The sequence below is a fragment of the Camelus bactrianus genome, chromosome 19, assembly GCF_048773025.1.
Source record: "Camelus bactrianus isolate YW-2024 breed Bactrian camel chromosome 19, ASM4877302v1, whole genome shotgun sequence".
Lineage (NCBI taxonomy): Eukaryota > Metazoa > Chordata > Mammalia > Artiodactyla > Camelidae > Camelus > Camelus bactrianus.
The window spans coordinates 36,271,445-36,297,685 of record NC_133557.1 but is presented as its reverse complement, the minus strand read 5'-3'; the positions used below and the strand labels follow the sequence as shown (position 1 = coordinate 36,297,685).

Below are 26,241 nucleotides of genomic sequence, written 5' to 3'. Positions count from 1 at the left end.
ACAAACCAATCACTAGAAATGAAAATGAATTAGCAATAAAAAACCTCCCTACAAATAAAAGTCCATGACTGGATGGCTTCACCGGGGAATTCTACCAAACATACAAAGAAGAACTCATACCAGTCCTTCCCAAACTCTTCCAGAAGAATGAAAAGGAGGGAATACTCCCAAACTCATTCTATGAAGCCACCATCACCCTGATACCAAAACGAGGCAAAGACACCACCAAAAAAGAGAATGACAGACCAATATCACTGATGAACATAGATGCAAAAATCCTCACCAAAATATTAGCAAATAGAATCCAATAGCACATAAAAAAGACTATACATCATGACCAAGTGGGGTTCATCCTAGGGACACAAGGGTGGTTCAACATACGCAAGTCAATCAGTGTAATACATCACATCAACAAGAGAAAGGACAAAAACCACATGATCATCTCAATAGATGCAGAAAAAGCATTTGATAAAATTCAACACTCATTTAGGATAAAAACTCTCACCAAAGTGGGTATAGAGGGAACATATCTCAACATAATGAAAGCTATATATGACAAACCTACAGCCAGCATAGTACTCAATGGTGAAAAACTCAAAAGCTTCCCACTAAAGTCTGGGACAAGACAAGGCTGCCCACTATCACCACTCCTATTCAACACAGACTTGGGAGTCCTAGCCACAGCAATCAGGCAAGAGAGAGAAATAAAAGGGATCCAAATTGGAAAGGAAGAGGTAAAAGTGTCACTATATGCAGATGACATGATACTATATATAGAAAACCCTAAAAGGTCCACACAAAAACTACTAGCACTAATCGAAGAATTCCGCAAGGTAGCAGGTTACAAGGTTAATGTTCAAAAATCAGTTGCATTTCTTTACACTAATGATGAATCAACAGAAAAAGAAAGTAAAGAAACAATCCCCTTTCAAACAGCACCCAAAGTAATAAAATACCTAGGAATGAATCTAACCAAGGAGGTGAAAGACTTATACATGGAGAACTACAAAACATTGATTAAGGAAATTAAAGAAGACTTAAAAAAAAAATGGAAAGATATCCCATGCTCCTGGAGTGGAAGAATCAATATTGTTAAAATGGTCACACTGCCCAAGGCAATCTACAGATTGAATGCAATCCCTATCAAATTACCCAGGACATATTTCACAGAACTAGAACAAATCATAATAAAATTTATATGGAACCACAAAAGACCTAGAATTGCCAAAGCATTACTGAAGATAAAGAACTTTCCTAGACTTCAGACAATACTGCAGAGCTACAGTAATCAAGACAGCATGATATTGGTACAAAAACAGACATATGGACCAATGGAACAGAATAGAGAGCCCAGAAATGAACCCACAAACTTCTGGTCAACTAATCTTCAACAAAGGAGGCAAGAATATACAATGGAATAAAGACAGTCTCTTCAGCAAATGGTGTTGGGAAAACTGGACAGCACCATGTAAATCAATGAAGCTAGAACAGTCCCTTACACCATACACAAAAATAAACTCAAAATGGATCAAAGACTTAAACATAAGACAACATACAATAAACCTCCTAGAAGAAAATAAAGGCAAAACATTATCTGACATACATCTCAAAAATGTTCTCCTAGGGCAGTCTACCCAAGCAATAGAAATAAAAGCAAGAATAAACAAATGGAACCTAATTAAACTTACAAGCTTCTGCACAGCAAAGGAAACCATAAGTAAAACAAAACGACAACCTACAGAATGGGAGAAAATTTTTGCAAATGATGAAATGGACAAAGGCTTGATCTCCAGAATATATAAGCAGCTCATATGACTTAATAAGAAAAAAACAAACAACCCAATCCAAAAATAGGCAAAAGACCTAAACAAGCAATTCTCCAAGGAAGAAATACAAATGATCAATAGGCCCATGAAAAAATGCTCAATATCACTAATTATCAGAGAAATGCAAATCAAAACTACAATGAGGTATCACCTCACACCAGTCAGAATGGCCGTCATTCAAAAATCCACAAATGACAAATGCTGGAGAGCCTGTGGAGAAAAGGGAACCCTCCTTCACTGCTGGTGGGGATGCATTTTGGTGCAGCCACTGTGGAAAACAGTATGGAGATTCCTCAAAAGACTAGGAATAGACTTACCATATGACCCAGGATTCCCACTCCTGGGCATATATCCAGAAGGAACCCTACTTCAAAAATACACCTGCACCCCAATGTTCATAGCAGCACTATCTACAATAGCCAAGACATGGAAACAGCCTAAATGTCCATCAACAGCTGACTGGATAAAGAAGAGGTGGTATATTTATACAATGGAATACTACTCAGCCATAAAAACTGACAACATAATGCCATTTGCAGCAACATGCATGTTCCTGGAGAATGTCATTCTGAGTGAAGTAAGCCAGAAAGAGAAAGAGAAACACTGTATGAGATCGCTTATATGTGGAATCTAAAAAAAAAACCAAAACACAAATACAAAACAGAAACAGACTCATAGACATAGAATACAAAATTGTAGTTGCCAAGGAGGGGGGGTGGGAAGGGACAGACTGGGATTTCAAAATGTAGACTAGATAAACAGGATTATACTGTATAGCACAGGGAAATATATACAGGATCTTATGGTAACTCACAGCGAAAAAAAAGTGACAATATATGTATGTTCATGTATAACTGAGAAATTGTGCTCAACACTGGAATCTGACACAACATTGTAAAATGACTATAACTCAATAAAAAAATGAAAAAAAAACTTAGGTACGGATAGTCACTACAATTGAAGGCAAAGTAGGTTAGAGCAGTTCACTTTACTAATAGCAGGCGGAGCGACACTGTCCTAGTTAGTAATAGCACCCTAATGGCTAGAGAGCAGTCGTTATATGAATGCTGCATAGTACGCAGGGCCCATCAGAAAATGCAGATGTGGAACCCCAGCCGTGATGGAGAAGTCGTCTCCCCTTCACTCCAACCCATGGCAGACAGGCACCAGCACATACTGAACACCTGGGTGCCGCGTGGGCAAGAGCTCCACGCTGGCTGCCAGCCGAACACACCGTGGCTCTGCCTGCCCCAGGTGCGGAGGGCCACCGCCTCGCTCTGATTAGAGACTGACCTCCCCTCGGAGGACCAGGGCTCCAGGGTCCAGGACCCCAGTGTGGGTAGAGCATGATAGCTGAGCATGGGTGTCCCCACACTGATTCACCGCAGTTGTCACCCCTGGCAGCAGCCACGGGGAGATGGGGAGGTGCCGGGACAGGGAACAGATCTGGGAAGACCCGTCATGGGGTGATGGTGGGAGGCGGGTACCACATGTGAGCCGAGGCTCCAAGCCTCGGACACGCTTTGTTGTTCTACTCGACTTCCCGCAAGAACACAAAATCAAAGATAATATTATCAAGAATTTTAAGACTCATGAAGCCAGCCTGGCCTCAGTGTAATTTATTAATTTCTTAACATACTTAAAAATTTGGGAAAGAATTTAGCTTTCTGTACGAAGTAAATATGACATAAAGCATGGTGCCATTTTAAATTAAATGAATTTTAAAAGTTTACTTATTTATTTATTTAGGTTGGGGAGGTAGTTCAGTTTATTTACTTATTTTTAGAGGCGGTACTGGGGATGGAACCCAGGGCCTTGTGTGTGCTAAGCCTGTGCTCTACCACTTGAGCTGTATCCTCCCCCCATGTTAAATGAGTTTAAAGTGTCACTTCATGTTGTCTGGTTAATGGTAGCATCAGTGACTTTTTTTATTTTGCCTTATTCTTTGTCCTCTTTTAAGCATGTGTTTTCCAGATTTTCTAGAATGAAGAGTTACTGTTGTCATTAATCAAACCCCAGTGTTATATAAAATATCTTATTGGATATTATTTTATGTAAGTGTGATACGTTACAGTTCTGTCTGCATTCTGGGCGGCGGGAGCACATATTTAAGTACTTTAATCTGAAAAAGAACATGTGTCTCTCATTATCCAGGTCCATCACTATAAGATTAGCCACTGTCTCGGATACTCCCGGGGTTGAAAAGCTTGTCAGCACCCTCATGCTGAACAAAAGCATATTGGAGGATTTGAAGCAATACAACGAGGCTCACAGGGACCCTGTAAGTACCTGCTGTGACCAGGCCAGCTCCTTTTCCTTTTGCTGTGGGACCAGTATGACCACGTAGGTTCAACCCCAAAGTTTCCTCAGACCCAATGGGAGAATTGCAGGGTGGGGAGCAGCAGAGGTGATGGAAGCAAGAAGAAAAGAACAAGGAAAGTGAGGTTTAAGGACGTAGGGCTGTGCTGCTCACACAGGGGCTGGTCACATACCCCAAGTCCTCACCACGGGGATGGAAAATTTGGACTCGATCCAGGCAAGTGTCACAAAATAAGGTAGATCCCAGTGGTTGGAACAGGCAAATCTGAGCCGAGTTAGTGAATCCGTGGGTGCCTGTGCCCACCCCAGCAGCACCCCACTTCAGCCCCTCTGGGTGGTGAGTCGGCCGATGTGCTTTTGTTGAGCTCAAGGACTGCGTCGTCTGGGGAAGACCCCGCATGACAAATGCTGGGTTCTCTCTGGTACAGTGACTATGCTGGGCTTCCCCCATAGCAAAGGGCAAGCTAGTCGCGGTCCTTACATCATCACCGCCTTCTTGAGGACCATGACAGTCGACTTCACCAGCCATGGAACAATGCGTGTAGTTACGGACGTACTTAGTTACTTTTTGACACATTTTGTTTAAAAAGTTTTTAATTGAAGTATAACCAATAGAAAGTTCGATGGATTTCACAATTCACATATACCACGTTAACGAGCACCTGTTTTGAGAAACAGACTAACCCCAGCCACCTTCCCCTCCAGGTAGTTCCACCTTGACCTCTAAGGTCATAGATGCCTGTTTTTGAGCCTCATTTCTGACACCAGGCTGCTTCTGCTCAGCAGTGTTTGTGAGATTCGTCCATATTGCGGCGTGAAGTACTTCGTTACATGAAAGCACCACAACTTATTTCTTCCAGTGCTGAGGTCACTTGGGGGAGTTCCCAGTTACGGGCTCTTTTGAATAAACCTTTTAGTTAATTTGTAACTCAAATCAGAGGGAGACACCAAACACCTAAACGAGGTAAAATGTTTAATGTTTATAAAGGTGTTGGATTACAACAGAACTTCCCTCCAGCACGTGTTTTTGTTTGTTCGTTTGTTTGTTTGGGTTTGTCTTAGTCTCTTTGTTTCTTCGTTTTTTTGTTCCTTCCCTCTTGACTTGCCGACACAGTATGATGCAGGGGCCCCGGTTCTCCAAGTGTGGTCTGAGGAAGCCTAGGGGGTCTCCAAGACGTATTCGGGGGTCTGTGAGATAAAAATGATCCTCATGATAGAAGTCGGAAATTATTTTCCCTTCCTGCTGAATTGATATTCCCATGGATGGTGGGAAAGTCATGGTGGACAAAACCCCAGGGGCCCTGGAGGGGATCGAGGCAGTGGCACCGCAGATTTGTTTGAATTGCACACTGAACCAGCAGGCTTGTCACAGAATAGCATTTTTACTTGAAAGAACAGCTGGCAGACAAAATACGGTTATTCCATCTTGAGGAGTTGGCAGGCATTTTCTTTAAAATGAAGGAGGTGAGGGTGTCACTCTAAGAAACCACCTGACAGCACTGGTCCCCTATGATAAAATCCAAACGTGCAAGAATAAAAGTAGAATTTTGGAAGGCCAGTACCTGCCACTGTCAGCTTGTCAGCTTCCCAATACTTAAAGGAATTTTTCTGATGAGACTAATGGTGATACTACCTAATGTGATGTTTTGATATTTCATGATGAAATAGACCAACATTCGGAAAACCTGCATAAGCTGAGTGAACCTGTATTTCCCAGATAAACAGTGCATGACGTTACACGACCATGCCTAGGTAAAAGCTTCCAAGTGCACAAGACACCAGTGAATTTTATGTTTTTATTTTTTATTTTTATTAAGAAATCAATGCATTTTGATACAGTAATATGTACAAAGTTCACCAACATGGTTCCAGATTCCACACTGAAACTAATCTGTGAAACACTGCCACTTGTTGAGATCCAGTGTTGCATCAAAGCAGAACGTCCGAAATTATCTGAAAAGATCGTTTAAACACTTCTCCCTTTTCCAACTACATATCTTTGTGAAGACAGTTTTTTTTTTGCATATATTTCAACCAAAACAACATATTACAGCAGACCGAACACAGAAGCAGGTATGAGAATCCACTCTGTCTTCCATTAAACCAGACATTAAAGAGATTTGCAGAAATATAAAGCAATGCTAAAAAAAAAAGTGACTTTTCTTTCTAAATATTTTTGTCAAATTAAAAATTTTGTTTTAATTGATAGTCAAAAATTAAGAAAATAATTTAAAAATTTCTCCGTTGCAATTCCTAATACGGAAAATAATGATGGACGGTACACACAGGACAAAGCTCTTTGCAGCCCCCAGGGCACAGGGTCCTGAAGTCACAGCATGTAGCGCTGAAGAAGGCAGATTCCCAGGCAGAGGGCTGTGGTTTAAATCAACAGATCCATCCCTTACTGGCTGGGGATCCTGGCAGGTGCGCCTGCCAAGCCTCATTTTCTGGTAAATGAAGTAGAGAGAATGACAATACTTATCTCACAGGGTAGCAGTGAGGGTCCGATGAGTGCAGGGAGGGCGTTCAGCCTGTGACCTGGCCCAAAGGTAAGTGGCGATGGATGTTGGCTTTCCCGTTGTCCTTAAGTGATCCTGGCGGACACCCTTTACTGACGCTTCCGGAAACAGCAACAGCGATAGTTTTAAGGGCTTTGCGATCTCTGCTTTTCTTCTCAGGACGGGACGCCCCTGCAGGTGTTCGTGGCCGAAGTTGCAGAGCAAGTGGCCGGCGTCGCGGTGATCAGAGATGAAATGGTAACTTCTTTTCCTGAGTGTGCCTTTTCGCATCGCGAGTTAGCACACGATGCCTCTTTCGAGGTTTTGTTTTTACTTATTTAATACGAACGTTTCCCTTTTCTGAAGGATACAGGTCTGTTTGCCTCCCGCTTGGCAGCCTGTCAAGTGTAGGGGGTTTTTTTTCCTTCAGTTCAAAATGTTTAAAATATTACAAAGAGTACATGAAAGCATTCACATTCTAAAAATTCGAATAACCTTCCACCACCGGAAAAGTCCCACCTCTCTCCCCAAAGAATTACTCCTACCGATAGTTAGGTATTTATTCCTTCCAATATTCCTCCTTGCACCTAATTACACGCATCGTCTGTGTGTGCGTGTGCGTGCATGGGTGCGTGTGCGTGCGTGTGTGCGTTCCCAAGAGGACATCCGATTTTAGTTTTCCCCAGTGCACAGCCAATTATTCCAAAGTATTTACCGCTGAGTCGTCCCTTCTTTCCCTGCTGATTTAAAATGCTGCCTTTACATGATGACGCTTCCGCGTGTCCGTGTCTGTTTTCCCGCGATTCTGCTCCGTGACTTGCTTGTTGATACCTATGACGTCATCATGTGCTGTGCCGTCCGGTAGGGAAGCCTTCTCTTACTTGTGTTGTTCTTGCCCTGAATTTTCTTGGTTTCACTTGGGCATTTTCTTTTCCAGATAAACCTTGTCATACTTACTGTAAACTTCGAGCCTGCGTAGATTTGGTAGCACAGTTCAGGCAGAACTGAAGATTATAATATTGAAACTTCCCTTCTAGGAACGTGGCTTGTGGAAGATATCCTTTATCGGGTCAAGGAGGTCCTCTCCCATTTCTGGTTTACCGAAAGGCTTTATTATGAGTGAGTGTTGAATTTTAGTAAATGTGCTTCAGGCTTATGAGATGTTCACGTGGCTTTATTTCTTTAATGTCGTCAAACTAGCCTCGCTCTTGGATTCGCTTCTCTTTTGACTCAGTGTATCTAAGGAATTCTTAGAGGGTGGTGGGGGTGGGGCCTGTGGGTCCACACACACACACAAGATTTCATTTGTCCTCACTCTTGGGTGCTCATTCAGCTGTGACTGGAACTCTTCAGCAAATCATTTGTCATCACAATGTTGATGTTTTTATCTCATTGCCTCCTAGTATCCAGTGTCACATATAAATGTAAGTAAATGTATGTTTGTTTGGCTCCTCTCTTGAGAATTATTTTTTTTCTTTTTATTTCCAAAATTCTCATGAAGGACCTTATGCCTCTGCTGAGCTTGGGAACATCTTTCTTCCGTGATTTCATTTTCTCTGTTCTCTTCTTAAGTTCCTTTCAGATGGAACTGATCCTTCACTGTCTCTCATCTTTCATCTCCTACTTTTTAATCTCTTGTCCTTCTTGCTCTTCATTCCAGCAGATTTCCTTGACTTTGCCCTCCAGATCCCTAGTGCAGCGTTCGGCCACATCTGCTCTGTGACCCAGGCCTCCCGTTGGAATTTTGATGTCAGGGTCCGTGTATTTAATTCCAGGTCCCCTCCTTGCTTTCTTATTGTTCCTTTTGTGTAGCAGCTTGCTCCTTATGTTTCATGCAGGATCCTTTTTGGTATCTCTGAGGACACTGAGTAGAGTTTTTAAAAAATTCTCCTCTGTTTGCTGGATGACCTCTGCTTCCTCTGGAGTAAGTCATATGTCTCTCTATTCTGGCCTTTTGCATTTGTCAGGTTTCCTCAAAAGCCTGTCAGTGTCAAGAATGAGGGACTAAGTTATCGGCGTGGCTGGCTGGCTGGCTGGGGCCCTGATGTGTGTGGATCTGCCCCTCCCCTCTGTCTGATGGGGAGGGAGCGTCCGTTTCTGGCTTCTGCTCATGGTGCTTGGATGGAGGACTGGCCGGGAGTGGGCAGGGACCTGGAGAGGCCCAAAGTAGGGAGGTTTAACCTAGTGGCAGAAGACTTTGATGTTCCCTTCACAGGGTAAAACCGTCTTACCCTTTTGTCCCCATATCTCCCCCACAGTATTTTTAAAATAACTTTTCTTGTTATTTTCAGGGGCGCGGGACTGGGGGAAAGTTGAGGCACATGGCCCGTCACTGTTTTTGTCCAGTGGCCTTTGTGGCTGGATCTTTGCTTTTGCTTTTCAGTGATTTCTCAGCCCTACACTTACTGCTCGTTCTGTGTTATAATGGGGGTGCCGCCTTGGTAGGTACAGAAAACTCTTGGGGTTTAAAGGCAGGTACAGGGCCAGTGCAGGTGGAGGGTCAGACGGTGCCAGAATTGCCCTGAGTCACAGCCATCAGCGCGGTTACCCTGAGCCCCTGTCCCCTGGGCTTTGTGCCAGAAGCTGGAAAGACTAGGGGCCTTGAACGTCCCGTTTTTCCCGCCCTTTCTAGTGCCAGTCTTGTCAGTCACAGCGTAAATCAAATTCCTTGCATTCTCCAAGTCCTATTCTTGAAGGTGTGCGCTGAGGACACTTTTACTGTGGAAAGCCAGGGGAAATATGAGCAGGTGCTTTCCAACCTGCGTGTGGTTTGATTTTCCCTGCGTTATCAGGTGTGCTTACTGCCTCCGTCATGGGAGAGAGTCACCCTCCCTCTGGATCCGTCCCCGCGCCATCACGGCGTGCACGGCCAGGAGGCGGGCAGGGTGGGCTGGGGCAGCGCACGGTGCAGTGACTGCGCCCTGCTTCCCTCCCCCCGGGTGGGCGACGACCGATGCTGATCAGAAGCAGCCCGCAGAAGCGGGGGCGGCGGACCTGATCTTTCCTTTCACAAGTCTGCTCACGGGTCCTTTAAACGACCTCCCCCCATGTGAAACTGTAATACGTCATTATTTTCTTATTAGGGACTTCGTATTGAAGTTCTATATTTAAGTTCATCTCTGTCAAACGCTCTAGAATAAAATTATTCCTAACTTTAAAAAAATGAAATACCTCGGAGGCATAAAAAAGCTTAAGGGATGCTCATGGGCGCAGGTTTATTGCAGGCCTGCCAGCCGCACGTGCCGCGGTGTGTGCCTGTGGAACGGCACGTTTCCACGTTGACAGAACAGAGGGCAGGAATGAGCCCAGAGACGGGGGGTGGGGTGGAGGGGGGTGTCTGCCCTGTGCCGCCGGCTGGCGCCCCCTCCCGGCCCGCGGCGGTGAGACCCGCGGTCCGGCCGCCGGCCCCGCGCGGGCAGAGACTCGGCCCTCGGGGTTTGCGGCGCAGCTGTGAGCAGCACGTGCCGAAGCGCTGAGCCGCCTCCCAGAAGCAGAGCCACCCAGACGAGCGGCCTTCAAGAAACACAGTCTTTCTAACTTTTAAAAACATTCACAATGAAGACGAGGTAGGAAATAACAGGAGGGGAAAACGCGTTTCTTACTGTGGTGTCTACAGCAATTTTCCAAGGCTGTTTCTCACAAAATGCACGCCAGGTGTTTGCAACGTTCTTAGATGCCCTTCCCCGCCTCTTGTGCAGGACATCGAGTACATACGATCCCATTACAACATTGAAGATTTCATCTACTTCAGCCACCACCAGCGCGAGGAGCACGGGCGCCTGTACCACTTTGCCCTGAACCCCGTCTTTCGGCGCTACACCAAGTTTTTTCTGAAGGAGATCCTCCGCTTAGGGTACAAGTCCTGCCTCTACTACCCTGTGTACCCGCAGGCCAAGGAAGGCAAGGTAGGAGGCTGTCCCGAGTCGCTTCTCCGGCGGATGTGCGTCCGCGGTGTCATTTGTGTTGTGTGCCGTGTTTTGTTCCTTCCTCCCTGCACGGAGTTCGATGACAACACGGCTTTGAATGTCACACGGCCGTGCTGAGTTTGGCCCTCTACCCTGCCGTGACAATCCAGAAAGCTTTGAATGTCTGAAACAATCACAACCAATATAATTAGTAGAGCAATTTGTTGGCTTTTCCATATCAACGAAACAGAGACTGAAAGCTGTGTAAAAACGCTCTAAGGGACCTGGAAATCAAATTATTTCTTACCTGCGTTAGTGAATGCCAAAATGCCCTATCATGTCCTGCAGGCAAGGAACATCCTAGAAGTGAACGCATAGAATAAGTCAGCTCAGCCCTGAAGACGGGGGTGCTACCACGGTGGTCCAAACAAGCACGTAACACCCCAGAAAAGTGATGGATAAAAAGTAGGGGATACGTGGTGCCGATGTAACCTTTATGTGGTAGACACGGCTGTATCTGCGCAGTGCTTGTTACACTGACTGAGAGCAGCGCTTTGGGACAGACACATGTGTGCCGTGTACACATCCTGCTCGCGCACACGCACAGCTCTTACTTCTGTCTCGTTTCCCTTTCTCCTGCTTTAGTCTTCTTCATTGCACTTTTCACTAGCTAAAATGGTATCTTTTGCCATGAAGCTAGAGGTCCTGTTCAGAGCTGTATCCCCAGTGCCCGAAGCATCACACTCGCATGCACACATATGCACGCACATGCACACACACTCACACGCAGGGTTCTGCTGGCTCCACAGGCAGGGGCGTCTTTGGGCTGGATCCTCAAGGTGTCCTGTCCTGCAAGTTGGTCCTGCCATCACTGACAGTCTTGGTGCTCAGCTTGATGTGGACCTGCAGGTTGATGAGACTGAACTTCTAGACCAGGTAGAGGTTGTCCCATAAGCTCCTTTTCGTGACTGAAACGACTCTCTCAGCCTCTGCCTAGAGTCTGAGATTGTCACGTTTCTTAGTTACCACCAAGAGCCAAGTGGACTTTTGCAATGATCCTAATCATGAAACTTAAAAACAATCTAAGGAATATTAGTGCATACACATAACAGCAATTTTACCAATATATCTTTTTTAAAAAAACTATTTTATTTATTTTTTTGTTTTGGGGAAGTAATTAGCTTTATTTTCACTTTTTTATTTTAATGGAGGGACTGGGGATTGAACCCAGGACCTGGTGCATGCAAGGCACACACTTTACCACTGAGCTATACCCTCCCCTCTAACAAGGTATCTTATTTAACAAATACCTTTTGGAGAAGAACAGAAGGAATGGGGAAGAAAGGAGAAAAAAAAAAACACGGAAAAGATTAGTGGTGAATGTAGACTCTGCTCTAGTGATTTTTTTTTTCCTATCAAAGTGCAGCCCAGCAGCCATGTGAATGCCTCAGATTTGAACTTAATGAGACGGGAAGGTCACAGTTTTGCCTGGAAATCCTGGTCCTGCAGGATTTCTTTTACCTTCGCATTTGGCCAAGTGCCAACCTGGTGACCTTCAGGATGTGATATTAAATTCTCAGCTTTTATTCACCATGTAGCCTGCATGTGCCCAGCTGGTAGAAAATCCTTTGGCATCCATCACAAGATGTAGCACCTTGAGTTGAACATTCATATATTTAACTCCATGGTATAGGATTGGGACGATGTTACACACGATCATATATGTAACATAGAAACACATTCGAAACAGAGTTCCTCTCCTTCTGCACTTGGAGTTGATTTACACACTGTACATTGAAACAAGTACAAGCAGCAAACCAAATAATGTAGATAAGAATCTCCAGATTCTGCTATCAATCCCTAGCTGACTGTTGTGGAAGTAAGCTTTTGGCTGACATCACGAAGATGGTTTTCTTAACACCCTTCTGCCAGAATACGCACTGAGACATCTTCCAGGCTTAAAAACAGAGCTTTGGCTACAGATGCCTGAGTTCTGTTTTTCAGTGTGTAGGACCAGGCAGTGAAATTCAATGGTGAAGGATTTTAGAAATCCTTTCTAGAAGCTCTCAGAAAGCCCATTTTTAGGACAGTGAGTGAGTCATCTGTAACCCATCTTATTTATTCAACTACGTCTGTAGTTCTGTTTTGCTGTCGTTGCTTTCCAGCTTAACTTAAGTGATTGTGACATTAAAAATTTGGGGTTTGACCGTTTAACTCTTGAGGTTTAAATGGTTGAAATACCCTGAACTGGTTTGGCCAAACCCCTAAGATTCCATAAATGTGAAAGAAACAAAGATCACCATGTTGTTTTCTCTGCCAAGTTTAAACATTGGGGAAAATTCATATTTAAAGCATTTCCCTAAAACATGATTTATTGTAGCGCATTTCAGCGAGCATAAATCTGGCTCATAATTTAGTATTAACATAAATCAGAATAATCTGATCCACCCTCCTCACCGCCAACCCCCCCCCCCCCCGCCCTGCGGTTTCATCCTTCGTTTTAAAACGTGTATTTCAGCACAAAGATCCAGCTGAAGCCGCTGTGACTTTCACAGACAGGAAGATTTTCACATCTGCGCTGCTCTGTTGCCCCTCTGATGACATTTTTATCAGAGCAGCTTGTGCCAAACACGCAAAGGTTACCAGGACGCAGATAACACAGCTTAATGGGGTCAAATCAAGCTGATTCATGATCACTGTGGAGAAGAATATTCTCCTGGGGGAAATACTCGTGCTGAAAAATCCCATAAACCAAACCACTTGTTTATCTGTCATTCCCGCAGAGATAGTAATGCAATTACTCTCGTAATTATCTTCATTAGTGTCAGGCATTATCTACAATTCATTCCTCTGCGCGGAGCGTGTGTTTGTTGATTTGCCGGTCCCCCCACCTCTCGGGGCTGGCCGGGCGCGGAGTCCTGTGTTTGCAGAGCCGCTCTCGGCATCTGTGCGCGCGGCGCCCACAGCCTCCGCCCTGAACCCGAGCTCGCCTCTCGCAGGTCCAGCGCTCCGGCGCGCACTCGCTGACGTCCGCCTTGCATTACTTGGTTCCCGTGCGGCCCCGACGACAGATTGTCTACCCTCTGGAAAAGCTTGGCACCAACGCTCCATCAAAGGAGGTCTCCAAGGACGCGGTGGGTAGCCGGTGGCAGCAGGCGGGGCGGCGCGGAGCCGGCGCGGGCGGGCGTGGCAGATGGGGCGGCGCTGCCCGCGCGACGGGCGGCTGCTCCTGCATCCCCGGCGCCTACCTTCCGGGGGCGCCCCCGCCCCGGGCTCCCCGCGGCCCCTTCCCTCCGGCGGCGGTTCCTTCCCCGCGCGCGCCCGGAGCAGGACCCGAGGGGTCCCTGGCGACACTCCCCGCGGGGACGCCTCCGTGTGGAGCCCACCTCCGGGCATCGTTCTGGTGTTTACCCCTTTGCTCAAAAGCAGACACCCCCCCCCCCACTTTCCCTCGTGCCTTGCTTTCAGGGTTTGACACAACAGAGCTGGCTGCCCTGAGGACCTGCGGGTCTGAGTCCTGGGCGCCGTTGGTTAACTGCTCCGCGGGGAGCATATCCGCCGCCCTGGGCGCAGGTGACCTTAAAGTGCACGGCCCGGGGCACTCGGTTCCAGAACGGGAGGAGGGACCGAAACCCACCCTAGATTCCGCTTTAAATGGAAGTGTACGTGTCAAGGGCACACGCAGCCGTGCTCAGCGGCGTCCTTGGAAACGTGACCGTCGGGCGGACTCACACGTAGGCGTGTGCAGTTTGTGTAACCGCCTCTTACCAAGGTAGGAAAAACATCCCTCCGTGGGCTGACATTTATCCTTGGTGAGGGAGAGGAGAGGAAGGCAGAAAGTCGAGGAGCTGCTGAGCAGCGCTGGGTGCGGGGCTCTGAGATCAACAACCCACCACAGCCCCGGGGTGGGGCGCGCAGGACGTCGTCCCGCTGCCCCTCCCCTCCCGCTTCACATCCTGGGGGGCGGCGTTCCCACCGAGACCCACGTGCTGCTCACTGTGACCAGGCTGCTCTAAGTCCTACATTTATCTTTATATTTGGAAAATGAAAAATACATTTATTTTTATTTTCTGATAAATGCTAAATTTGTATGTGAGTAGAGACCAAAACCAAACAATTCTGCTTCTCTCCCCAACTCTTAATTATGGAAAATGGGAAACGGAGGACAGTAGAGAGTCCTGCGAAGCCAGGCTTCTCCTTCCGTCTGTGCTGAGGGACCTTTCTTCTGCTTCTTTTTTTAAACGTACAATCCCTTATAGCCTGATAGTTCTGTAAAACGTGGATTCCTAAAAAAGGAGCTTTAAAGGCAAAGGCAGAATTCAAGTCTGGTGTTTCATCATTAGGTTTAACAGACACAGCATCACTCTGTCCAGTTGCCCTAAAGCATCTGAACACAGAGGGGGCGCATCTCAGCCCCGAGACTCCCCGGGACTCCACACTCGAGAGTCAACAGTGTGCAACTCTTGGCCGGTTTTGGATCTTCTATGCCCCCACCCACTTCCCCTTCCTGCCTTGTCATTTTGAAGCAATGCCCAGATGCGTGTCACTCCATCAGGGACCACAAGGCGTGTCCTTGGTAGCGGGCCCCCAGCATCACAGCTCACGTTCTGTCCACTCTAGAGGTGAAAAGGCGGTCCATCTGGAGGACCGTGGGGCAGGCCCCCGGGGGGTCTGCTGGTGTGTGGAGATCCTGGGGGTGGACTCTTTTGGGGTGAGAGCCACGAGAGTGGGTAGGGGTCGGGGAGCGTGGCTTCATCTGTGTCAGTCCCCGAAACACAGCTTAGGGGCGTCGTGCTGATCCCAGGGAAGGGGCTGCGGGTACAAAGCAGGGGGACGCGGCTTCTGCGTGAGGGATGCTGCCCTCTTGCAGCCACTAATGAGATGTCTTCAAGGAGGAGAGACCATCCGCTGGGTCAGGAGAAGCCCTTACACGCCTGGGACAGCCCATGGCTTGAGAGCCTCCTGCTGGTCCTCGGGGGCATGAGTGGCATGGCTGGAGGGACGGGGAGCAGGACAGGGCTGCCCGGTGGGGATCAGGAACAGTCTTCCTGAACTTCAGGAACCTCCCACCACCACCCAGAGAAAACACGTTGTTGCATTGACAACGATCCGATCATTACTTCACAGGTTGTTCTGAGTTGAAATCATTGCTGACATTTAAAACTCTTTTCCCCGTGGTCACCTCTGTGTGCTGTGTGCCCACAGCCCCAGTGTACTTCAAGACATAGAGGAGCGTGCTTTTTAAATCCGGGCTCCAGGAAGACATCCCCCTGGCAGCGGGCTGGGCTGGCGCTGGGGCCCGCGGCTGTGGCCATGCTGCTTGCCGCGCTGGCGAAGCCGGGCTCTGCGGGAAGCGCTTCACTGCTGCGTGTCGTTCTCGTTCTTGAGAAGGTTTTAGTCAAGGTTCCGATTTAGTGAACAAGACCTAGTGAGAATGTTAGAAATCCTAAAAGTTTGCCAAGAGCATAATCCACATGGGATGGGCCTAGACGTTCAGAAGTTTAAATGCTACATTATACTATTTTAAATTAAAAAAAATTGACGTGTAGTTGATTTGCAATGTTAGTTTCAGGTGTACAGCACAGTGATTCAGATATACATACACATGCATATATACATTTTTTTCTTTTCAGATTCTTTTCCATTACGTGTTATTATAAGAAACTAAATGCAGTTCCCTATGCTACACAGTAGGTCCTTGTTGTTTATCTATTTTGTATACAGTAGTGTGTGTCTGTTAGCCCCCAGCCCCTGATGTATTCCAATCTGCCCTTTCTCCTTTGGTAACCACGGTTTATTATTATTTTAAATTTTAAAAAACATTTTAGGTGGATTTAATGTTTTAGGCTGATTATCTGGGACAAGGTGAGCCAAATAGGACATTTTTAGGAGGAATTTATAGAGGGTCCTAAACGCGTTGATTTTGAGCAGAGCAGACAGCAGCGCGGCCTTTGGGCTGGGTGAGGCTGAGCGGTTGCCTTACGAAGAGTTCCTTTTTTCCCTGTAAGTTTATACTCGCCAGGACCTGGAGCTCATACAGGACCCTCGGCTCCCTCACACGTCTGCGCATTTCTCTTCCTGGGCGCTGGCCTTTCATACGTCTCATCCCATTTAAACCATCTCTGACTGACCGTCCGTTCCGTTGCTTTCGCCTAAGAAGCCAGTGCTCCAGGGAACAGAGCACTCCAGGCGTGAGTAATGGGGTAGAACGCGTTTCATCTCGGTGGGCTGCCAATTTGAATCTGGCACAAAGCAGCAGTGATTGAAATTCATCACCGCATGGCCGGGACATATGCCCCCTCCCACCCCAAGGCCCGGGAGCTGCTGCCGGGCTGGCAGGCTGGGGGTCCCTGCCACAAAACCTTCCCGATCGTGCCTATGGATTGACAGCCCACTCCATACCGGGCCCCAGGAAAGGACCCGGAAAACGCGCGAATGATTTTCATCACACGTTGCAGAGGCGGGCCTGCAGGTTCCTCACAGCTCACGGGCAACCTGGAGCGATTCGCAGGTGGGGGAAGGCTTCCTCCTGACCAGGACCCACGTGCAGTGGACCTAGAAGGCTCGTCGCTTAGCTCAATGGGCGGTCTTGGCCTGCGCATTTGCGCTCTGAGCAGTATTCTGGTGGGAATTCTTTTGTGCCGTGAATCAGCGTGGCCCGCTTGCATGAGAACTGTTGTCAGGGAAGTACGCAGACTTTGGCTGAGTGACCTGAGTGGCCGTGTTGATGAAAGTCAGTGGAGCAGGTTGACCTGCACTTACTTTGGGGGGGTTCTGTGTGCCAGGTGGCACGCTTTTCTTCCTGCCTCCCCCACAGGGATTCAGAGATGGCTGTGACAGGGTCCCCAAGCTCGGGGACCTTACGGCCCAGCGTCAGTATTGATGTGGGACCGTTCGGGGCTGGTTAAACCAGGGGTGCGAGGGGGCTGCACCAGCCCCTGGGAGCCAGAGACAGACTCGGGAGGAAGCTCACACTCAGGGTAGACCTGTTTCCTTGGGAGGGGCTGTGTCTGGTCCAAGACACTGTTTCCTTTCCGAGCCCAGGATTTTAAATGGCTCTTCCTTGTGTTATTAAACACCTGGAAACCTGCTCGCGTTAGTGTGGACCCGTGCGCCCCACCATCCTCTCAAGTGGCTGGAGTTCCCCATCTTGGTCTGTAGTAGTGTGGAATTCCAGTGTGAACTCAGCTCTCCTTTCTTTTTTTTTTCAAAAGATTTTTTGGCCGCATCAATCCATCGCCTCCCAGATGACAGCATCATCCCAGCGCTCGCACCGTCAGAGCAATCGGCACCCGCTGGTATTTTTCGTAGTTGTTTATTAGTGACGGTCTGTTTAAATCTCGACGAATGAATTGTCTGAAGCCTCCGTTTTCCCTTTGTCCTTCTACAAAAGAAAAATGACGGTTTGTTTAACCCCCCCTTCTTGGAGCTAAGTGCTGGCCCGCTTTTTCCTGGTATGTGATCTCCCTGGAAGATGTCACTCGCCGGCTTTCAGTTACCCTTTGAATTGCCCCTCTCATCTGGTCTTCTCCAGTCCAGCTATAATTACCATCTGATGGACTGTTACTGGATACTGTTTCACTTGTACATCTGCTGCCCTAGGAAATTGCATTATTCTCCCAGCACCTGCTAGGTTTCCCCCAGCTTAATTGTTTCCCAGCCCCTTCCTTAAACTTGGAAACTTTCACTGCCTGTGGTTAGACTTCCCGTGGTTGTGCTTGTGTGTGTGTGTGTGTGTGTGTGTCTAAGTTAGCCCTTTACTATCTCCTTGATAGAAGTTGCTAAGAATGTAAACCCATATTTTTCAGCATCGTGTGTGCATCATTAATGTGACGATGGTGGTATTTTCTTGAAATGAAATTAACCCACTTTAAATCACCGCCACGAGTCCAGTGTGCTTTTCAAGCCACTTCCTAGCCGTTTCCTACGCAGTCACACCGCCCGTGGGAAATGCATTTCCTCCTGTTTATGGTGAACCCCTTTCTCTGACATTCTTAGAATCATTTACATAAATTTCTTCATGAGTTCTTTTATTTTTTCAAACAAAGCCTGCAAGTTCTATGGGCATTTCTTTCCCATTCTCCGAACACTGTCTAGTTCAGTATTACACGCACTGTATACGTGTGAATCAGAATGACTTATAAAGTGGTGGTTTACCCTCCCTCTTAGAAAGGTCGCGGAGGAATACACGACTCCTGAGTCACCATTACTGACACGTGCTTGGCTCTTGCTAAAGGCGTCCCATGACGTGTCCCGCTTAACCCTCACATCAGCGCTTGTGGGCAGTTACTGGTCCTGTCGTCCTCAGCGTCCACAGAGAGCAGGCCTGCAGGAGGGAGAGTGAGCGACTCATCCAAAGGCTAATTCATTGACCGCCAGTTGGATGCCCAGACCCGTACCATCATTCCTGCTTTCTTATCTAAAAAGTTAAAATACCGATGTCATGGCTTGTTGGAGGAAACCCAGACCACAGAGATGGCAGCCTGGCAGAGAGAGACCTTTTGGAATCTCCCAGATTTGGGGCACCAGCCTCGTAATCAAAAGGTGACCCCCAGATAACTGGCCTCCCCCAAAGCAATTTGGGCTTTCCTGTTGGCCGAGTCACCCACGCTGTGGTGCGATGCTGTGCCAGCCGGGCCCGGACGGGGCTGACTGGAAAGGAGCAGACATGTGGGACCGGGTTGGAGCCCAGGGGTGGCTTTTGCGCAGCCGCTGAGCCAGGCCGTCTGCACTGCCCTCTCTGCCGCGTCAGCTTGTTGTTGCTATAAACCTTTCGAAATTGCACTGGCAACCGCTGGGGAAGGTGGAGGAAAAGAACCCTCCCCTGCGTAGCGCATATCCCGCATTCAGTTCCGTGCTGTGTGTGGCGCTGTTACGGAGTGCTCACATAAATGCCCAGGACGAGAAATGGGGGTCAGTTTGGGAGCTGAGGGATGGACACGGTGTGCACTGGCGGTGTGATGGGCAAGCCTGGACACTTCAGAAATTGGGCTGCCCTGGAGTGGCCGGATGAGGTCTTTAGGGTGTGGTAAGAAATGGTGAAAAGTAAAGTGACTTCTTAACATCTCAGTATTGTCAAAAGTCAGTCAACCCTACATCTCATCATCATTTTCTAAGATAGATGTTGTGGGTTAGTCAGTCTCTCTCTCCCCACCCCCTCCTCCTCTTCCATCTTCCTCCATCCTCTCCCTCCCTCCGCTCCTCTCTCTTTAACAGCTTTATTGAGATATAAATCAGATACCATACAATTCACCCATTTAAATTGAACAATTTATTGGTTTTCAGTATAGTCACAGAGTTGGGCAATCATCACCATCTCATTTTAGAACCTTCTTGTCACCCCTCAAAGAAGCCCATTAGCCGTCCCCCCCGGAGTCCCACCCCCAGCCCTAGGCAGCTGCTGATTTGCTTTCTGTTTCCATGAATTCGTCTGTTCTGGACGTTTTGTATGAGTGGAATTATACAGTGTGTGGTATTTTGTGATTGTCTTTTTTCACTTAGTGTACTTTCAAGGTTCATCCATTCTGTAGTACGTATCAGTATTTGATTCCTTTTTACTGGTAAGTAATATTCAGTTGTGTGGGCACATCACGTTTTATTTATCCACTCATCACTCGATGGGCATGTGAGTTCTCGCACTGTGTGGCTACAGTGAACGATGTTGCTGTGGACCTTGGGCACAGGGTTTTATGTGGATGTATGTTTCAGTTCCTCTTGGGTGCTACACCCAGGAGGAGAATTGCTCTGCCGCATGGTGGCTCTACATTTAACGTTTTGAGGAACTTCCCAGTTACCTTCCCAGGTGGCAGCACCGTTTTGTTCTCTCTCATTCTGAGATCGGGCCCAGCGTTCCTGCTATTAAGTGGTGAAGGGCTGGTCAACTCGAGGCCATGGATGGACTGTGAACCTCACTGTTCTTCAATTTTAGGAGTGAAGCTTCGAGAGAGGACCACACAGGTCTGGCAGTTCACCACCCATCACAGCTTCAGTCCTTTTGAAAGCAGAGATTTTTCTGGAATAAAATCTCTCCTGCCCTTATCTTCCCTGCTTCACCCTCTCTCGTCCACCTGCCTCCCAGGGGCCGCTCTGACGTTTTGGAGAGCTCCGACGGCACAGCCAATGTGTGTCCAGATCCCAGGAATGATGGGGAGCACTTCCTGGTTTTAACCCCAGCGTGGCCTTTGTTTCAGTCCACCTTTAGTAATGTGACTGCTTTTCAGACAGCTCCCAACAGAAAAGAAAATTCTGAGGCTTTCCTGGAGGCTGGTGAGGTTCTTGCCACAACCCAGTAGGAGGGAAAAAATGCACTCGGTTCCCTGCAGAGCCAGGGTAATGAGTGCGCCGAGGTCCAGAAGTGCCTCGGGGTGGGAGGCACCAGCTGCCGGCTGCAGAGCTCTGGACGCCAAGCAAGGCTCCTGGGTGGACCTGAGCTCCAGGCAGGAACTGGCCTTCGCAGCTAAGTGGCTTCCTCAGAATCCGCCTTCCAGGGGGACGGCACGGCCGCCAACAGGAAGCATTGCTTTGTGTATTTTAAAGTAGCTGGGGACATAAAATGACAAAGGGGACAATTAGAGCTGCAGATGCCGACTAGGGAAGTTGCATCTTTCCCCTTTGATTAAAATAATATATGTTGTTACAAAAGCCATGCACATTTACGGTAGAAATTTTAGGAAAAAACAGTAGAAAGAAAATATGGATGAAATCTGCACTCCTCTCTCTGTAGATCACCTTTGTGAATATTTTGGTGTTTTTACTTCTAGGTTATTTTCCATGAAAAAAAAAAACATACAATTAAATACGGGGTCACTAGCATGCAGTGTTTTGAAACATACATCCCCCTACTATGCTGTGAACACCTTTGCAAGTCACCAAGGATTCCAGAGCAACGTTTGGGGGGTTGCCTCTTCCTCTGACCAGCCATCCCTCCCTCTGCACCGTGTGACGGGCCTCCTGGGTTATCTTGCCTTGATCTCACAGAAGTTTGTGTGCTGTTTGCTCCTTCTTGCGTCGGAGGCGACTGAGGTTAGGAGAGGTTTGGTTATGTAGCTGGACGTGAGGCCAGTGCGACGTGTGGGGATGAGCACTAGGCACCGGCCGCCTGCTTTTCTTAGAACTTGAAGTAGAGTCAGTTGCAGCGTGTCAATGTCTGGTGCACAGCGTCCTGTCCCGGTCATGCACATACAGACATACATTCGTTTTCGTATTTTTCATCAAAGGTTATTACAAGATACTGAATATAGTTCCCTTGCTATACAGAAGAAATCTGTTTTTTTAATCTTTTTTTATATATAATGGTTATCATTTGCAAGTCTCAAACTCCCAAATTTATCCCTTCCCATCTCCTTTGCCCTCATAACCTACCATAAGATTATTTACTATGTCTGTGAGTCTGTTTCTGTTTTGTAGAGCAGTTCATTAGTGTCCTCTTCTGTTTCTTTTTTTTTTTTTTTTTAGATCCCACATGTGAGTGATATCATATGGTATTTTTCTTTCTCTTTCTGACTTACTTCACTCAGAATGACGATCTCCAGGTCCATTTCTGTCTCCCGACCCCCTGTAGATACGTTCACCGCAGCTGGGCTTCCCCTGCACCCAGATAGAAAGTGGGCAAGTCCTGTGATTTTTCTGGCCAGTATTAGTCTTTTACAGTTGTGTGGGTCACTCCAAATCACAAAACGTAGTTCCATAAAATGTCCAGTTTCATTTCATGGATCAAATCAAAACTCAATTTTCATCCAAAGATGAGAGGCCACCCGCGACCCCGACTGACGCCCGTGGCTGGGGAAGGGGGACGGGGCCTCCTCTCTCTAACTCACCAGGCCCCCACCTGCTGAGCATTTATTTAGCTTATTGTTTAGGTCTATTTATTTTTTAAAGCTTGTTCATTTCTTAATTATATTTTGGCTCTATTTCTGGTCCTTCTGGAATTGGGGCCAGAGCAGGGAGGAAGAGTTGGGGAGCAGGCAGGTCTGCACTGGACCCAGCACAGTGTCGGGGGGTGACTCCTGCTCTGTGGCCCCACGCCCCCTCACTGTGGCTGGGGTGCCTTCGGAGATTCTTGTCACTCGGCCCACCACCTGTGCTTCCATGCTGCGGGCAGTCACCCTCCAGCTGGGCGGCCTGAGTCTTTCTTGCCCCTCGATGTGGCCCTGCAGGAAGAACCTCTGGTAAAAGCTGAGGCCGTCGGTCGGGCAGACTTAGTCCCTTCCCCTCGGGGACCTGGCAGCAGGCCGGCCCATGGAATCTCAGCATCCTTGGGTGGGAAACGCACCCTGCTGCGCCGAGTCCACTGACGATGGGCGCTCCCTGCAGGATCCCGGGGGCTCCCAGACACCTTTCTTGTGACTTGGAGTGAAAGACGAGCCCCCCTCCTTCCTCCTAGGGGTGGAGTGGCTTGGGGCCCAGAGCGTCCCAATAGTTCTTATTGAGGAATTTTCCAGAAAAATCCCTTATGCCCATTCTTCCAACCCTTTCATAGCTTCACAGTCAATCAGGGGTTTAAAAGCCACTCAGCCTGTGCTTGCCCACCTGCTTTGCCATTTTCCCCGGAGGAGCTGCTTTGCAATGTAGCGTCCGTGTCTTCCTGCCTCATGGTCCTGTGTGACATCAGCCTCCCCGAGGCCATGCAGCTGCCCGGCTGAGGCTCTGGGACTGCAGCCCAAGGACGCCAGATCCCAAGACCCACCACTGTTACTTGTAGCCAATTGCCTAATGTTTTACCCAAATTTTTTGTCATTATAAACAGTGCTACCCTGTCCATCCTTATGACTCATCACGATTTCCTTTCAATGAATTCCTAGAAACGGTTCTGCTAGGTTGAAGGTAAAGCTCCTGTCTTTAATCGAAAAGCACAATGTTTTAGAATTTGAAAATGAAAGCTATTGTTCCCGACTTGAAGAAGATGGTTTCCCCTTGCAGGGTGTTTGCTTTAACTCAGCAGACCGTCAGCCCAAGGAACTTGCTTTTATCGTGAGATGTAGATTTTTAAGATAGATAATCAGGCGTGCAAATGGCCAGTGGTCTTCCATTTCCCTGTGTTCCTCCAGTTCGACAGAACCTCTGCTCGGAGCCTCCAATCCTCCTGATGGGAGCAAAAGTCATCTCTGTCAAGCCTGGGTCAACTTGGCCAGTCAGTGTTTAAACGGAGTCCATTCTGGAATTTCCCTCTTATTTTGGGGGGACGGTTCTCAAAGCTTTCAGGTGTCACAGCATCGCGGACGGCAGTTGTCTGGTGCGCGGGTCGTGCCTGTCCTCCCAGGCACCCCCTGGGTTTCAGGCCTTCAGCTTGTCTTCAGCCATCCCTCCCTTTGGTACCCAGGTTCCCAACCAGCCCTCACTGCTCACAGCAGGGGATTCCAGCCTCTTCACAGCCTGGATATCTCTTTGGGTCTCCCCTGTCTCTCTGGCCCTTCCTCCCTCTGCACCCTTCTGGGCTTTGGGAAGCTTCCGACCTGCCTCATCCTCTTTCCTGCCCTGGCCCCACCCTCAGCCGGCGCCACTCTTCTCAGGACAGATGGCCGGGCGTCCCCGTGCTCTGCAGAGCTACTGCGGGGTCCTGTTCTCCCTTCCACTTTACGGCCTTACCCGGGGGAAGGAGGGCCCTATCCTGCATTTCTCTCCCTCCCTCTCTCTCTTTCCCTCCGACTTTCCTCCGCCTCCAGTCTTGCGACCACAGACTCTGCCATCACCATGTGTTCTTCTGACATCTGTTGTTGGAAGCATCAACTCTGACTTTTGGTACTCAAATTCAGGCTCCTGTGAGACTCAAAAGCCTCTCAACCTGCTGTCTGCCTTGAAACGAAAAGGCGTGTCTGTCCGATGCCTGGTGTCGCCTGGCTGCTGCCGGAAGGGTCAGGAGGGGCCGCGAGTCAACAGGGACTTGGCAGGAATGAGCTGCATCTGTTAATATTAACAAGACCCGCCTATAATGATAACAGTAATATGCACACAGAGCACAGATCGAGAAGCCCCTCGTGGGCTGGCCCGCTCCCTCCGGCCCCTGGAGGAATTATAAAAACACAGCTCCGTTCGTTATGAAGTGATTTTATGTCAACAGATGCCCGTGTTATAAAGTATCGTAAGTCTAACTACTAGGTCTTTTGTGAAAGCTTCTAGATGTTGTATCTTGTTAATAAATTCTAGTTGAAAAAAGGGAAGATACGATTTCTTGGCGGATGTGAAAGACTAGGAAAAAATCCCCAACAGACCAAGAACCTTGAGAGGTTTTATTCAAACTGAGCTCAGATGGATTAAAAGTCTTGCACATTTTAGGAATTTTCATAAAGCTGCCTGAGTTTATCGCCGTTTACACACTCACCAAATCTGAAGGGGAAACGGCATTTGTGTTCATCAGCGGCAAAGGATTACCTGAGCCCTAGAAGCTGAAGTTCGGGGTGTCTGGAGGCTTGGCCTTCCCGGCCGCCTGGCCCAGGGAGCTGGTGTGCCCCCCCCCCCGCTCCCCCCTCCCAGGGCGTGCCCCCCCACCTCCATCAGACAAACAGCTTGAAGCCCTCGGGCCTCACTCCTCAGGCCGCTGCTGTTCTCTGGGGTTGAACCCCCTTCAGGAAGAATAAAACCTTTACCCTGTCCGTTGCGTCAAGACCATTAAGCTGAGTCAAGGTTACTGATGTCAGACCTCCATAGTAACTAACCTAGCAAGCAAGAAGAAGACAAAAGGAAAGCCTTAAACCCAGGGGAGAAAACGGACCGAGTGAGGCATGGAAGGGGCATGGGAGCCATAAAGGGTTTTATGGTATGGAAGGGGCATGGGAACCATAAAGGGTTTTATGGCTGCTTGTTTGAGATGTCAAAGCGGAGTCAGCCGCCCTGGGGCCGGGTCCCGCCAGCCGGGCGCGGGCCGTGTGATGGCCGCTTGATGACCGCCAACTACCGGCCACCCCGTTGCTCCTGCCTTCGGTGCTTCAGTCATGTCCCAGGTTTTGTTTGTTTTCTGTGTGTGTTTTTAAATATAACTCAGTGCATTGACATGATCCCCGTGGTGGTTGTTACAATCCAAGTTTTTATGGCAGTTTATGTATCTACCCCAAAGGAGCCGAGCTTCCGGGAAGCGGTCTCAGGCAGCTTGTTCTGGTCCCCACAGTGAAGCTCTGCTGGTCGAAAGCTCCCTCCCAGTTTCACCACCAGGCCTCAGGCCTTGGTGTGGTGCCTCCTTGAAGCCGGAAGTGACTATCAGTTTTTAAAAGTGAGCCGGGTATTAGAATTTACCACAAATTACACTTTGTGAGCAGGTCGAGGAGATGGCCTGAGCGCACATCCCCTGGAATGACGGACAGCTGACAACTGCATCCATTTGCTGCCTATGGCCTTCCTCCACACACCCTGGGTCTTGGGTCATTCTGTGCTGGTAGGACTGAGGTTAGAGACAGACACATAGACAGACAGACACACACTCGGGTGATCTGGTTCACCCCGAAGGCAAGAGCACATCCCAGAGGCTGACGGAGTTTGAACGGGGGGGCTTCAACCTGCCCTGCCCTGGCTCTGTGTCCCTCTGTCGCCTCAGGGGGAGGTACCTGCCGTCTGTCCCCCACCCCACCCCCCTCTGTGCGCAGCCCCCTGAGAGCTGCCTGCCCTGGAGGATGCTGCCCAGGAACCCTTGGCTCCACTCAGGGCAGCCACGCCGAGATCCGGGTTCCCTTGAGTCCCAAGAGAGACGGGACACTAGGGGCCTGG

At 48.4% G+C, this 26,241-nt stretch overlaps 1 protein-coding gene and 1 non-coding gene across 4 annotated transcripts in view; one reads left to right on the top strand and one right to left on the bottom strand.

Moving 5' to 3' along the window:
* CFAP61 (cilia and flagella associated protein 61) overlaps positions 1-26,241 on the top strand; it is a 257,175-nt gene that overhangs the window by 102,610 nt on the left and 128,324 nt on the right. For all 3 annotated transcript variants that reach the window (XM_074347804.1, XM_074347803.1, XM_074347805.1), the window contains exons 14-17: positions 3,981-4,107; positions 6,824-6,901; positions 10,342-10,548; positions 13,548-13,682. In XM_074347804.1, coding sequence (XP_074203905.1) covers positions 3,981-4,107; positions 6,824-6,901; positions 10,342-10,548; positions 13,548-13,682 — 547 coding nt within the window. The remainder of the gene's footprint in view (positions 1-3,980; positions 4,108-6,823; positions 6,902-10,341; positions 10,549-13,547; positions 13,683-26,241) is intronic.
* TRNAA-UGC (transfer RNA alanine (anticodon UGC)) lies at positions 11,755-11,827 on the bottom strand. Its single transcript has one exon. It is a non-coding gene; the product is annotated as a tRNA-Ala (tRNA).